This window comes from Panthera leo, chromosome A3, assembly GCF_018350215.1.
Source record: "Panthera leo isolate Ple1 chromosome A3, P.leo_Ple1_pat1.1, whole genome shotgun sequence".
Taxonomy (NCBI): Eukaryota; Metazoa; Chordata; class Mammalia; order Carnivora; family Felidae; genus Panthera; species Panthera leo.
In genome coordinates this window covers 120,991,662-121,007,999 of record NC_056681.1, presented here as the reverse complement: position 1 = coordinate 121,007,999, position 16,338 = coordinate 120,991,662, and the positions used below count along the sequence as shown (strand labels likewise).

At 37.4% G+C, this 16,338-nt stretch overlaps 1 protein-coding gene across 6 annotated transcripts in view; it reads right to left on the bottom strand.

Moving 5' to 3' along the window:
* The window catches only part of ATAD2B (ATPase family AAA domain containing 2B), a 167,095-nt gene that overhangs the window by 109,066 nt on the left and 41,691 nt on the right, over positions 1-16,338 (bottom strand). For all 6 annotated transcript variants that reach the window (XM_042933579.1, XM_042933576.1, XM_042933577.1 and 3 more), the window contains one exon: positions 819-917. In XM_042933579.1, the coding sequence (XP_042789513.1) occupies positions 819-917 (99 nt within the window). The remainder of the gene's footprint in view (positions 1-818; positions 918-16,338) is intronic.

Genomic DNA, 16,338 nt, shown 5'->3' with positions numbered 1-16,338 from the left:
AAAGATGATAAATAAATGAGAAGAGAAGAGAAGAGAAGAGAAGAGAAGAGAAGAGAAGAGAGAAGAGAAGAGAGAAGAGAGAATATGTACTGAATATAGGTGTTAGCAAAATAGCGGTATAGATAAGAATCCCATTCAAAAAATAACTGTTCGGGGCGCCTGGGTGGCTCAGTCGGTTAAGCGTCCGACTTCAGCTCAGGTCACGATCTCGCGGTCCGTGAGTTCGAGCCCCGCGTCAGGCTCTGGGCTGATGGCTCAGAGCCTGGAGCCTGCTTCCGATTCTGTGTCTCCCTCTCTCTCTGCCCCTCCCCCGTTCATGCTCTGTCTCTCTCTGTCTCAAAAATAAATAAAACGTTAAAAAAAAATTAAAAAAAACAAAAACAAAAAAAAAAAAAAATAACTGTTCAAGGGCACCTCGGTGGCTTAGTTGGCTGAGCATCCGACTTCGGCTCAGGTCATGATATTGCAGTTTGTGGATTCAAGTCCCATGTTGGGCTCTGTGCTGACAGCTCAGAGCCTGAAGTCTGCTTCAGATTCTGTGTCTTCCTCTCTCTCTCCACGCCTCCCCCACTCACATTCTGTCTCTCTCTCTCTCTCAAAAATAAACAAATGTTAGAAAAAAAATTTTTTTAATAAATAAAATAACTGTTCTTGGGGCATCTGGCTGGTTCAGTAACTCAACCATATGACTCTTGTTCCTAAGGTAGTAAGTTCAAGTCCTACAATGGGCATGGAGCCTACTTAAAAAAATAAATAAATAAAAATAACTCTTCTTCCTTTTTTCTACCATGGATATAACAATAAAAAAATTTACTAACCTGTTTCTTGCTCTCGCCATGCTCTTTGATTTCCTTCTTTCAAAGCGTTCTTCATCAGAAGAAGTTGTGTCACTACTATGAATGGCGTGCTTCTTTCTCCTATTTAAAGAGAGTAAAATCCTTAAAATCACTATACAGCATCAAATTGTTTTTAAAAACACATTGCATGGAGTGCCTGGGTAGCTCAGTGGGTTACGTGTCCAACTCTGATTTCGCTCATGTCATAATCCCATGGTTCATGCGTTCAAGCCCCACATCAGGATTTGCACTGACAGCGCCAAGCCAGCTTGGGATTCTCTCTCCCTCTCTGCCTCTCTCTCCCTCAAAAATAAATAAACTTAAAAAAAAAAAAAAAATCACGTTGTAGAAGGGCACATGGGTGACTCAGCTGGTTAAGTGTCCAACTATTAATTTCAGTCCAGGTCATAATCTCAGTCGTGAAATCAATCCCCTTGTGGGACTCCATGCTAGGCATAGGGCCTGCTTAAAATTCTCTCTCTCCTGGGAATGCAAGCTGGTGCAGCCACTCTGGAAAACAGTATGGAAGTTCCTCAGAAAATGAAAAATAGAACTACCCTACAACCCAGCAATTGCTCTACTAGGCATTTATCCACAGGATACAGGTGTGCTGTTTCAAAGGGACACATGCACCCCCATGTTTATAGCAGCACTATCAACAATAGACAACGTATGGAAAGAGCCCAAAAGTCCATCGATGGATGAATGGATAAAGGAGATGTGGGATATATACACAATGGAGTATTACTCAGCAATCAAAAAGAATGAAATCTTGCCAATTGCAACTACGTGGATGGAACTGGAGGGTATTATGCTAAGTGAAATTAGTCAGAGAAAGACAAAAATCATATGCCTTCACTCATATGAGGACCTTAAGAGACAAAACAGATGAACATAAGGGAAGGGAAACAAAAATAATATAGAAACAGGGAGGGGGACAAAACAGAAGAGACTCATAAATATGGAGAACTGAGGGTTACTGGAGGGGTGGTGGGAGGGGGGGATGGGCTAAATGGGTAAGGGGCACTAAGGAATCCACTCGTGAAATCATTGTTGCACTATATGCTAACTAATTTGGATGTAAATTTAAAAAAAATTTTTTTAATTAAAAAAATAAAGAATCTCTCTCTCCTTCTCTCCCCACCCCTCCCCCACTAAAATGCACCCACATGCACATGCTCTCTGTCTCTCAAAAAATAAAAAAAACACATTGTAGAGACTGTTAGCTATAGAGAGTAAACCTAGGACTGCTGGAGGGGAGATGGGTGGGGAATGGATTAAATGGGTGATGGATAGCAAGGAGGGCACTTGTGATGAGCACCAGGTATTATCTGTAAGTGACTCACTACTAATGTCTACTCATGAAACCAATATTACACTGTATGTTAACTAACTAGAATTTAAATAAAAAGTTGAAACAACAAAAAATAATAAATAAATCACATTGTAAGCATCATATCTATAATTAATTAGATCAGTAGATTTACTTATAGAATTACAGTACATTTATTCAGCAAATATTACTAAGATCCTTCAGCTCATCTAGTTTATATCTAATGAAGTATAAACATGCCAACTTCTACAAAGGAAAAAGAAGAAAGGAGTCTATAATTTTTCAAATAGGGTTGTGCAGGAATGGAGTCAAGCAACAAATTTAATTTGCGTCCCTATTAAGGGAATATCTATCAATGATTTAAAAATTACATTAGAATCTCACTGGAAAAGAAAGTTTGGCTTTTTCTCTTATTTTTCTTTTCCCAAATAATCAGAAACAATCCAGACACTAAAGAAAATAATCCACTGGCTTACAGAGAGAGAAATTACTTCCCAATTAAGATACATCCTATCTGAATTTCTTATAAAATGTATAAAGAATTTTTGAAGAAAAAAATGACTTATAATCAGAACTACTATGGAAGAATTAAAAAATGTATCAAGGTAAATTCATTCTCAACAAAATAATATTTAACGAATACTATATCATTAAAATAGTTGATGACATCTCTAAGATACCTAGAAAGATACATTTACATATTCATGTGCATCTACAAAGAAACAACAAAATAAACCAGACTGACTTCTCATCAGCAACAATACATCAAAGAGGAGATATATATATGTGTCTGTGTGTGGAGACATAGATATAGATATAGATATGGATATAGATATAGATATAGATATATAGATATATAGATATAGATATAGATATCAGTGAAGAACTTCAAAGGTTTAAGGGAAACGTATTGGATTTAGAGTTGTCTTAATTCACAAAACCAGTGGCCAGCTATCAAAATAAAAGGCATTTTAAGATAGCAAAGATACAAAATTTACTTTCTACACATTCTTTTAGTAAATTATTGAGATTACATTCCTACAAAATGAAATGGTAAAGAAAAAACACATGGGATCTAGTAAACAATGGATCCAACTCATGAAAACAGTATTAACTTTTAGCATATTCACTTTGCAGCAGGCCTAGAAAACAATCCCTCTGAAGTGGAACAGGAAGATGACACTAGGGGAGAGGTCATTTGACAAAAAGAATATGAATGTTTTCACATCATCAGAAATTTAGAAAACTGTTAAACTACCTGAATGTTTAAAAACAAAAAAAAAAAGGGGGTGCCTGGGTGGCTCAGTCGGTTAAGCGGCCGACTTCGGCTCAGGTCACGATCTCACAGTCCGTGAGTTCGAGCCCTGCGTCAGGCTCTGTGCTGACAGCTCAGAGCCTGGAGCCTGTTTCAGATTCTGTCTCTCCCTCTCTCTGACCCTCCCCCATTCATGCTCTGTCTCTCTCTGTCTCAAAAATAAATAAATGTAAAAAAAAAAATTATAAAAAAAAAAAAAAAAACTCTTGAAATTTTTGAAGACCATCAGGAGATAAATTCAGTGGGTCCTTTTTCCCCACATACACAAATCACTACAAGAAGCCCTGCATACATTATGTTCCTGTCAGGCTATGCAGAAAGTGATACAATCTCCTCCACGCCTATCCCTATCCTGTGAACTCAATGCTCCCCCTCATTGCTCTATTTTCTTCCAAGCACTTGTCACCATCTGACATACTAAGTATTTTACATATCCATTAGTTTATCTTCATTCAAATGTAAGCTCCAAGAAAACAGGGATTTTTACACTTCTAACTTCTTAACATCCAGTGCTTTGAATGACCCTTGGTGAGTAGAGAAGGCAGCAATATATATCATTGAATGAATGAATAAATTTAATAATACAGGAGTATTTCCCACTGAATGGCCAGTTAGTGAAAAAAGATCCACCAAGAAGGAAATTTAATCCTAGCACCTTACTTAGCTCTACAGTGAAAAACACTGTCATTATTCATAGAAAGGTAAAAACTATTCATTGGTTTTTGACTTTTCAGGATTTCAAGATTTTTGACCTTTCAGGATTAACCTGCAAATTAATCAAGACTTAATAACTGTCACGGAAAAATATAAATGTTATCAGCCCTGATAATATAAAAAGATAGAAGGAGTAGAATGGAAGGAAGTGGATGTTTGTGTCCTAATCTTAAAAGTAAGGAGTGAACTATGTGGAATTTAAGAGAGAAAACAAAGAAAGAAAGAAAAAAAGAGATAAACCGAAAAACAGACTCTTAACTACAGAGGACAAACTGATGGGTACCAGAGGAAAGGTGGGTGGGAGAATGAGTGAAATGGGTGAAGGGGACTAATAGTACACTTACCTTTACTTTTTAAAGTTTGCTTATGTATTTTGAGAGACAGAAAGAGAGCAAAGCAGGGGTGGGGGGAGTGGGCAGAGAAAGAGAGAGACTGAATCCCAAGCTGGCTCCACACTCTCAGTGCAGAGCCCAACACAGGGCTTGGATCTCACAAACCGAGATCACAACACCTTCTAAAGTCAAGAGTCAGATGCTCAACTGACTGAGCCACCCAGGCACCCCAAAAGTACACTTATCTTGATGAAGACTGAGTCATACAGAGAATTATCGAATCATTACAGTGTACACCTGAAACTAACGAATGTTTACTATACTGTAATTAAAAAATAATAATCTGGGGCGCCTAGGTGGCTCAGTCGCTTAAATGTCCGACTTCGACTCAGGTCATGATCTCACGGTTTGTGAGTTCGAGCCCCATGTTGGGCTCTGTGCTGACAGCTCGGAGCCTGGAGCCTGCTTCGGATTTTGTGTCTCATTCTCTCTCTGCCCCTACCCCACTTGTGCTGTCTCTCTCTCACAAAAATAAATAAATGTAAAAAATAAATACCTAAATAAATAATAATAATCTTATTGTCTAATAATTTGGAATTAGGTATATTATCAATATAAATAAAAATGATATGAAGTCATGAAAATGACCTTATAGAATATTTAATGACCAAGAAATGTATTCATCATACATTAAGCAAACAAACTCAGACTACAAAATAGTAGGGAAAAAAAAGTAGGAGTGAAAAGGCACTATTTACAGTTAATAAAACAAAATAGACATTCAAGTAAAATGATTCAAATTTAATGTGACTAAAGAAGAATTAAGATTAGTGCTATCACTATATGAGAATGAGGAAGATCAGAAAACACTGTTTAAAGGTGATGAATCAAGGGCGCCTTGGGTGGCTCAGTCAGTTGAGAGTCCGACTCTTGATTTCAGCTCAAGTCATGATCTCACAGTTCATGGGAAAAGTAGGAATAACTTCACCATAAACTTTCAAAATGTTATCAAGCAATACTACCCATGAAGCCGAACTATAGAGCAAAAATATAAGAACTGAAGACACCATAAGAAAACAGGAGAAGACAAAACTCTAAGCTACTGAAACTTCAAAATACATAGGGAAAACACTCAACAAAGAAATAAAGATAAACTGAATACAACATTAGTTATAAAAAGCTAGAAAATACCTAAAAGGATCTAGAGAATTGAAAACAGCCAACAAAATGTAACAAAAATTTAAAAAGGAAAGCAGAGAAAATGATGGATATAAAAAAGAAAAATTCAACATGGGAATAACTGAAATCTTCAAATAAAAAATCAGAATAATAGGAAAGAGCAAACATTTGAAAATATAATTCAGGAAAACATACTGAAATTAAAAATTTGGTTATTACTCACTTGAAAGGGCAAAATGTGTAACAGACAAAAATGACTCAAGATGATGATCACTTACAAAATACATGCTACTAATCAAGTTACTGGTCTTTTAAGATAAAGAAAAAAATCCTTGGGTAGCCACCCAAAAGGGCAAACAGACTTATAAAGGGAAAAAAAAAAATTTACCCTCAAATTTCAACATTGTTTCAACATAGCGGCATTCAATGTCAATAACACAATAAAATACATTCAAGATACTCAAGACAAGCGTGTATATATAAGCCAAAATATTTATACTGAGCCAAACTGTCCTTCAAGTATGAAGACTACAAACAGTTTAGAACATGCAAGAACTTAAGAAATACTGAGACCATGAAGCATAAAAACTGCTACGGCGCAAATCCCAGCTAATGAAGATACGAATAGGAAAATGCAGCAACAAGGATAGGCTGGCTGTAAGCACAATATATTTACCTATAGTTCTAAAACTAAAGCAACAAAATAAGGTGACAGGAGAACATCCATGGCACTGTACCAAAAAAAAAAAAAAAAAAAAAAAATGGGAGGCAAAGACAAAGATGTCAAATAAGGTAAGTAAGCCAAATACTTCAATTTTAACAGCAAGAAAGTCAGGGTTATCATTAAAACTTACAAATAAAACCTCTCAAAAATGTAGATTTCGAGGATATGGAAAAACAGGAACCCTTGTGTACTGTTGGTGGCAATTCAAACTGGTGCAGCCCCCATGAAAAACAGTATGGAGGTTCCTCGAAAAGCTAAAAATAACACTACCTTATGATCCAGCAATCACCCTACTAAGTATTTATCCAAAGAACACAAGAAAATTAATTCAAAGGGATAAATAGACCCCTATCTTTGTCGCAACACTATTTACAATAGCCAAGATATGGAAAGAACCCAAATGTCCATCAATTAACAAAGAATATGTGGTATATATATACATTGGAATATTATTCAGCCATAAAAAAACAATGAAATCTTGCCATTTGCAATGACATGGATGAAGCTAGAGAGTATATTGCTAAGTGAAGTCAGTGAGAGACAAATGCCATACGATTTCATTCAAATGTGAAACTTAATAAACAAAACAAACAAGCAAAGGGGAAAAAATAAGAGAGAGAGAGAGAAAAAAAGTAAGAAAAGACTCTTAACTATAGAGAACTGATGGTTATCAGAGGGGAGGTGTTTTAGGGGATGGGTTAAATAGGTGATGGGGATTAAGGAGTGCACTTGCTGTGATGAGCACAAGGTGATGTATCGAAGTGTTGAATCACTATATTGTACACCTGAAACTTCTATAACATTGTATGTTAGCTAACTGGAATTAAAATAAAAACTTAAAATTAAAAAAAGTTTATGTAAAAGGACAATGGTAAACTCTGAAAAGAAAGAGTAAAATTGAAAATGGACAGTAGAAAAGATAAGGGAATAGACAGAAATAGACCCTTGCTCAGGGGAAGATGATGTTCAGAATAAGAAACTAATTACTACTAACAAAAAAGATGAGGCCATTATAAAAATTTAAAGTAAAAACCACTATAAAATGCCTTCCTAAATAAAACCAGAATAATTATGTACAAAAATAAATACAAAACACAACAAAAAGAACCACATAGTGAAATTCTATCTGAATTATCAAAAACCACTCCACAAGGCAAGATCCACTAAAACTAATGGATGAAAAGCAAAAAAGATCTATGCAAAATCTCAAAGAATCTTCCCCAAGATACTTCCCCATTGCTGAATTCTATCAAACATTTAAGGAGGAGAGGCACCTGAGTGGCTCAGTCGGTTGAGCGTACAACTTTGGCTCAGGTCATGATCTCGTGGTTCACGGGTTCAGGCCCTGCGTTGGGCTCTGTGCTGACAGCTCAGAGCCTGGAGCCTGCTTCAGATTCTGTGTCTACCTCTGTCTCTGCCCTCCCCCATTCATGCTCTGTCTGTCTGTCTGTCTCTCTCAAAAATAAATAAACATTAAAAAAAATTTGGGGGGGTGTGCCTGGGTGCTCAGTCAGTTGAGCGTCTGACCGGCTCAGGTCACGATCCCACGGTTTGTGAGTTTGAGCCCGCATGGGGCTCTGTGCTGACAGCTCAGAGCCTGGAGCCTGCTTTGGATTCTGTGTCTCCTTCTCTCTCTGCCCCTCCCCCGTTTGTGCTCTGTCTCTCTCTGTCTAAAAAAAAAAAGAATTTTTTTTAAATTTTTTTTAATTTAAAGAGGAAGTAACGCCAATCTTACACAAACCCTTTCAGAAAGCAAAAGAGAGAAATACCTCCTAACTCCATTAATGATACCAGCATAACTAACACCAAAACCCCCAAGGACATTACAAAAAGAGAAAATTACAACCCGACACCTTTCGCAAACAGAAACAAAAAAAAAAAAAAAAAAAAATCCTGAGAACATTAGCAAATTATATCCAGCAAACAATAAAAGCATATATATCATGACAAAAAAAAAAGTTTATCCAGAGAATATAATCAATATAATTCACCACATTAACAATAAAAGAGAAATATTATGACCAATTAGAAGAACACAAATCATTTACCAAAATTCAACCTATTATGTAAAAGCTCACAATAAAACAGGAATAGAGGGAAACTTATTCAATTAGAAAGGAGCATCAAAAACAAAACAAACAAAAAACAACCTTCAACAGTCTAATTACTGGAGAAATAGTGAACGTTTCCCTAAAAATCAAGTACAACACATACCCACTCTCACAACTTCTTTTTACCACTGTACCAAGGATCCTAGCGAAACAATAAGGAAAGAAAACTCACAAAGATTGAAACTGCCTCAATTTGCAGATGATATGGTTTATGTAGAAAATATTCAGTAATATACAAAACAACTACTAGAATAACAAAATTTGGCAAGGTCACAGGATACCAAGTTAACAGACAAAACAATTCTGTTTTTAAATCTTAGTAGTAAACAATTAGAAAGTAGTTTTTTTACACAGTATTTTTTTAATTGTTATTATTTTTGAGAGAGAGAGAGAGAAAAAGAGAGAGGGGGTGAAGAAAGAGAGGGAGAGAGAGAATCCCAAGCAGGCTCCACACTGTCAGCAAAGAGCCCCATCGCAGGGCTCAAATTAATAAACCATGAGATTATGACCTGAACTGGAATCAAAAGTCAGTTGCTTAACTGACTGAGACACCCAGGCACTCCCAGAGTGTTTTTTTTTTTTAAGTTTTTATTTATTCATTTAAGTAATCTCTACACCCAACATGGAGCTTGAACTCATAACCCCAAGATCAAGAGTCACATACTCTTCTGGGGCACCTGGGTAGCTCAGTTGGTTGGGTATCCAACTTTGGCTCAGCTCATGATCTCACCATTCAGAATTTGAGCCCCACACTGGGCTCTGTGCTGACAGCTCAGAGCCTGAAGCCTATTTCAGATTATGTGTGTGTGTCTGTCTGTCTGTTTGTCTCTCCCGTTTGCGTGCATGCTCTCTCTCTCTCAAGAATAAATAAACTTGAGGGCGCCTGGGTGGCTCAGTCGGTTAAGCGGCCGACTTTGGCTCAGGTCATGATCTCGCGGTCCGTGAGTTCGAGCCCCGCGTCGGGCTCTGTGCTGACAGCTCGGAGCCTGTTTCAGATTCTGTGTCTCCCTCTCTCTGACCCTCCCACATTCATGCTCTGTCTCTCTCTGTCTCAAAAATAAATAAACGTTAAAAAAAAAATTTTTTTTTAAAAAAGAACAAATAAACTTGAAGAAAAAAAAAAGTCTCATACTTTTCTGACTGAGCCAGCCTAGAAGGTAGTTTTTAAAACTAATTCCATTGAATCATTAAACATAAAATACTTAAAAATAAATTTAAGATACAGAAAAAACCTCTACACTATAAACTACAAATCATTGCTAAGAGAAATTTCAAAAGACTTAAATGATATACCATGTTCATGAATTGGCAGGCTAAATATTATTACAATATTGATTCTCCCCATATTGACCTACAGCTTCACTATAGTCCAAATAAAATCCCAGAAGGCTTTTACTATAGAAACTAACAGGGGGTGCCTAAGGTGGCTCAGTCAGTTAAGCATCCGACTTTGGCTCAGGTCATGATCTCATGGCTCAGCTGGTGAGTTCAAGCCCCGAGTTGGGGTCTCTGCTGTCAGCACAGAGCCCACTTCAGATCCTCTGCCCCTTCTCTCTCTGTCCCTCCCCAACTCATTCTTTCTAAATAAATAAACTTAAAAAAGAAAGAAAGAAACTAAGAGGAGCAGGCACCTGGGTGGCTCAGTCGCTTAAGCATTTAGACATCCAACTCTTGGTATCAGCTCATATCACTTATCTCCTGGTTCATGAGATCGAGCCCCACATCAGGTTCTGTGCTGACAGTGCAGAGCCTGCTTGGGATTCTCTCTCTCCTCTCTCTCTCTGCCCCTCCCTGACTCATGCACAAGCACTCATGCTCTCTCAAAATAAATAAACTTTAAAGAAAAAGAAAAAGAAAAAGAAAAAAAAAGAAAAAAAAATTAACAGGGAAGCCTGGCTGGCTAAGTCAGAGGAGTGTGTACCTCTTGACCTTGGAGTCATGAGCTTGAGCCCCAAATTGCACATAGAGATTACTTAAAAAAAAAAGAAAAAAGAAAGAAATTAACAAGTTGATTATAACATTTAAATGAAAATGCAAAGGACCTAGGATATACAAAGTAATCTTTAAAAAGACGACTAAAGTTAAAGGACTTACAGTACCTGATTTCAAGATATACTATAAAGCAAAAGAAATCAAGACAATGTGGTAATGCTTGATAAGTAGAACAAAATCCAGAACCAGACCTACATGTATATAGAAAATATATTTTTGACAGAAGTACCAAGCCAATTCAGTGAGGCATCTTTTTCATCAAAAAGTGATGTTGAGATATTGGATATTCATGTACATAAAAAGAACCACAACTTTTACCTCCTATAATACACAAAGCTAAAACTATAAAACCTCTATTAAAACACATGGGATAAAAACCTTTGTAATCTTATGGTGGAAGAAAGTTTCAAAAAGCACAAACTATAAAAGAAAAATGGATATTCTGATCTTCATAAAAATTTGAAACCAGTAAGAGATGGACAGTAGATAGTGGGAGTCAGGTTTCTCAATGTCTGAAAGTTACAAGATAAAGGAGAAAGGTTAGAACAAACACTTTGATACTGGATTAGAGTAGCCAACTTCAGTACAAACTAATCTTTAGCTTAACATAGATACAGATGGATACAGAAACAATTATAAATGTGCCTGCATCCATAGGTGAGTGTATACACATACACTATACTAGCTATCTGAGAGGCCTTGTACCAACAAACATACACAGTGTCTAGATCTTGGCTTCTAAATATTATTCCCCAATAAAAGGAAACAGGGCTCCTTAGTGAGATGGCTTATCCTAGAGCTGGGACATGGAATATACACAATGAGCCTAGCACATGTTGTAATGACAGGAAATAAAGAAGTACTCAAAAAACAAAAGAAGGGAGGCATGTAAACTGGACAGAGGAGACAACCTGAAAAGGCTTCCAACAGCTAAAGCAGGTAAAATTTGAATAACAAAATAATGCAGGATTGCATTATAACCCAAAGCATAAAATAAATATGCATGCATCCATACTGATATAAATGATTGAACAAATATTTTTGAATTGGAGAATGCCAATGTCTTACAAAAGTATTTCAAGTAATATAGGTAGATACTCCCCCCTCTAGGAGATGGAGCTTTAATTCTCAAACCACTACCTTTCCTTGAAGGTGTGTTAGACTTAGTGGCTCTTTACGTAAAGAACAGACTACGGAAATGGAAAAATCGTACCTTTACAGTGGAGAAATGTGGCAAGCATGACTGTAACCAAGTGATAAAGGTTAACTTAACATTATCAGTGATGTCATATGGATACGCTTCCCCTTGATGTGATACAAGATGGACTGTTTTCTATCTTTCCAAAAATCCCCAACCCCAGTCTAATAAAGAGGAAAACATGATTAGACAACTTGGGGGGACATTCCACAAGATACAGAGACAGGATTCCTCAAGATTATCAAGATCATGAAAAACAAGGAAAGGAAGACAGAAAAACTGTCACAGACCAGAGACTATGGAGACATTAACACTAAATGCAATATGGTACCCTGAATTCAATTCTGCAGCAGAAAAAGAACATTAATGGGGCACCTGGGTGGATCAGTTGATTAAGAATCCGACTCTTGATTTCAGCTCAGGTCATGACCTCACAGTTCGTAGGGTAAAGCCTCATATTGGGCTCTGCACTGTCGGCACAGAGCCTGCTTGGGATTCTCTCTCTCTGCCCCTTTCCTGCTTGCGCGTGCTCACGCACTCTCTCTCAAAATAAACATTTAATAAATTTAAAGAAAGGAAAGAAAAAGAACATTATTAAAATCCAAATAAATTTTGGAGGTTGGCAAGTAGTCACGTACCAATGTCAGTTCTTAGTTTTAACAAACATGCCACAACATGTTAATAATGACAAAAATTGGGTAAGTGGTATAAGGGAACCTCTATATTACCTTCACAACTTTTCTGCAAAGCTAAAATTGTTCCAAAATTAAAAATTCATTTAAAAAACATTTTAAACATTTGCCCTTTAAAACACATCATTATGAGAACAGATGGCAAGTCAAAGGACAGAGGAAACACTCGCAAAACATATATGTAACAAAACATTTATGTCCAGAATATATTTTAAAAACTCTTGAAACTTGGGGCACCTGGGTGGCTTAGTCAATTAAGCATCCGACTTGGGCTTAAGTCCTGATCTCGCGGTTCCCGAGTTCAAGCCTCACATCGTGCTCTGTGCTTACAGCTCGGAGCCTGGAGCCTGCTTCTTATTCTGTGTCTCCCTCTCTCTCTGCCCTTCCCCCACTCATGCTCTGTCTCTCTCTCAAAAATAAATAAACATTAAAATGAATAAATAAATAAATAATAAAAACACTTCAAACTCAATAAGAAGGCAAACAACTTGATTTTAAGATGGCAAAAGATTTAAACACCAACTTTACAAAGAAGATATAAAAATGGCCAATAAGTAAATAAAATGATGCTTAACATGGTTAAAGACTCAGGAACAGCGAAGTAAAAACTAAAATGAGATACTAGTATATATTATCAGAATGGCTACAGTTGGGGCATCTGGTTGGGGCTGAACTGGTTGAGCGACCAACTCTTGGTTTCAGTTCAAGCCATAATCTCATGGTTTGTGGCTTCAAGCGCTCTCAGGGCAGAGATCAGGATTCTCTCTCTCCCTCTCTCTCTCTACTCCTCTCCCATTCGCTCTCTCTCCCAAAACAGACTTAAAAAAATGGTTAAAATTACACCAAGTGTTAAGGAGGATATGAAGCAAATGGAACTCAAACATACTGCTAGTGAAACTGTAAAATGGTTACAAAAATTTTGAAGATTGGTAATTGCTTAAAAAGTTAAACATCACCTATCATTAAGACCTACACATTCCACTCATAGCTATTTACCCAAGAGAATTAAAACCTATATCCACACAAAGATTTACACACAAATATTCACAGCTGCCTTATGCACAATAGTCAAAAACAAGAAAAACCCAAATTTCCATCAAGAAATGACACATTTGGTATGTCTATACAATGAATACTCCTCAGCAATAAAAAGGAATAATCTGCTGACATACATAACATGGATGAATCTCAAAAATCATTATGCTGAGTGAAGGCAGAAGAGTACATACTATATAATAACAAAACTCTAGAAATTGGAAACAAATATACAATAACAAAAAGAAGATCAGTGCTTGCCTAGGGTCCGAATGAAAAAGGACATAAGAAAACTCTTGAGGACAATGTAAATGTTCTACATCCTGATTGCAACAGTGAAATCACAACAATACACATCTGTCAGAACTTATCTAATTAAATACCTTAAATTGGCCAGGAGGCAGGCAGGTAGGTGGCTCAGTCGGTTAAATGTCTGACTCCTGATTTCCGCCCGGGTGGTCATGGTCTCAAAGTGCATGAGTTTGAGCCCTGCCCTGGGCTCTGAGTGAACAGCGCAGGGCCTGCTTGGGAGCTTCTCTCCCTCTCTCTCTGCCTCTCCCTTTCTCTCTCCCTCTCTCTCAGAAATAAACTTTATTTTTATTCTTTATTTTTGAGAGAGAGAGAGAGAGAGAGCACAAGCGAGGAGGGGCAGAGAGAGAAGGAGACAGAATCTGAAGCAGGCTCCAGGCTCTGAGCTGTAGGCACGGAGCATGATTCGGGGCTTGAACTCACGGACAGTGAGGTCATGACCTGAGCTGAAGTCAGACGCTCAACCAACTGAATCACCCAGTGCCCCCAAAGAATAAACTTAAAAAAAAAATTTTGTTTTAAATACTTTAAATGGGTAAAGTTTATATAAATTATGCCTCAATGAAGTTGATTAAAGAAACACAATAGGAGCCTAACAAGACATGACTACAAAATGTATGTAGTATTCTAGATAGAATCCTCGAATAGAAAAAGGACATTGGGTAACAACTAAGAAAATATGAATAAAGTATGGACTTTAGTACATAATATTATATCACTATTAGTTCAATAATTACAACAAATGCACCATACTAGTGATAAGTGTTAATGATAAGGGAAACTGGGTATAGGCTATATGGAAACTCACTGTACTAGCTTCAAAATTTTTCTGTCAATCTAAACCTATTCTACAATAAGAAGTTCACTTTTTTTTTTTTTAGAAGTTCACTTTTTTTAAAAAAGCAAAGGCAAACAAGATTTGTGCATTTCTTTGCATGTAAATTTTACCTAAAAGAAAAAAAAAAACCTAAATAAACACTGAACTTTAGTTACTTGATATACATGCTGAAGAATTTAAGTATACTGATGTCTGCAACATACTTAGAAATGCATCTAAAAACTGAGATGGATTGGGGAGACTGAGTGGCTCAGTCAGTTAAGCATTCAACTTCAGTTTGGGTCATGATCTCAGAGTTCATGGGTTCAAGGCCCACATTTGACTCCGTGCTGACAGCTCAGAGCCTGGAGCCTGCTTCAGATTCTGTGTCTCCCTCTCTCTCTGCCCCTCCCCTGTGTGCGCTCTCTCTCTCTTTCTCTCTCTCAAAAATAAACATTAAAAAAATTTTTTTTAACTAAGATAGATTGACATATGGGTAGAGATATATATTTGATAAAGAAAGTATAACACGGACTTCAAGCTGTATTACAAAGCTGTAATCATCCAGAGAGTATGGTACTGGCACAAAAACACACACTCAGATCAATGGAACAGAATAGAGAACCCCGAAATGGACCCACAAACGTATGGCCAACTAATCTTTGACAAAGCAGGAAAGAATATCCAATGGAATAAAGACAGTTTCTTCAGCAAGTGATGCTGGGAAAACTGGACAGCGACATGCAGAAAAATGAACCTGGACCACTTTCTTACACCATACACAAAAGTAAACTCAAAATGGATGAACGACCTCAATGTAAGACAGGAAGCCATCAAAATCCTCAAGGAGAAAGCAGGCAAAAACCTCTCTGACCTCGGCTGCAGCAACTTCTTACTCAACACGTCTCCAGAGGCAAGGGAAACAAAAGCAAAAATGAACTATTGGGACCTCATCAAAATAAAAAGCCTATGCAGAGCTGGGGCGCCTGGGTGGCGCAGTCGGTTAAGCGTCCGACTTCAGCCAGGTCACGATCTCGCGGTCCGTGAGTTCGAGCCCCGCGTCAGGCTCTGGGCTGATGGCTCGGAGCCTGGAGCCTGTTTCCGATTCTGTGTCTCCCTCTCTCTCTGCCCCTCCCCCGTTCATGCTCTGTCTCTCTCTGTCCCAAAAATAAATAAAAAACGTTGAAAAAATAAAAAATAAAAAATAAAAAAAAAAAAAAAAAAGCCTATGCAGAGCAAGGAAGAACAATCAGCAAAACTAAAAGGCAACGACAAAATGGGAGAAGATATTTGCAAATGACATATTGGATAAAGGGTTAGTATCCAAAATCTATAAAGAACTTATCAAACTCAACACCCAAAAAAACCCCAAATAATCCAGTGAAGAAATCGGCAAAAGACATGAATACACACTTCTCCAAAGAAGACATCCAGATGGTCAACTGACACACGAAAACATGCTCAACATCACTCATCATCAGAGAAATACGAATCGAAACCTCAATGAGATACCACCTCACACCTGTCAGAATGGCTAACATGAACAACTCAGGCAACAACAGATGTTGGCGAGGATGTGGAGAAAGAGGAACCCTTTTGCATTGCTGGTGGGAATGCAAACTGGTGCAGCCACCCTGGAAAACAGTATGGAGGTTCCTCAGAACATTAAAAATAGAACTACCCTACGACCCAGCAATTGCCCTACTCGGTATTTACCCAAGGGATACAGGTGTGCTGTTTCAAAGGGGCAC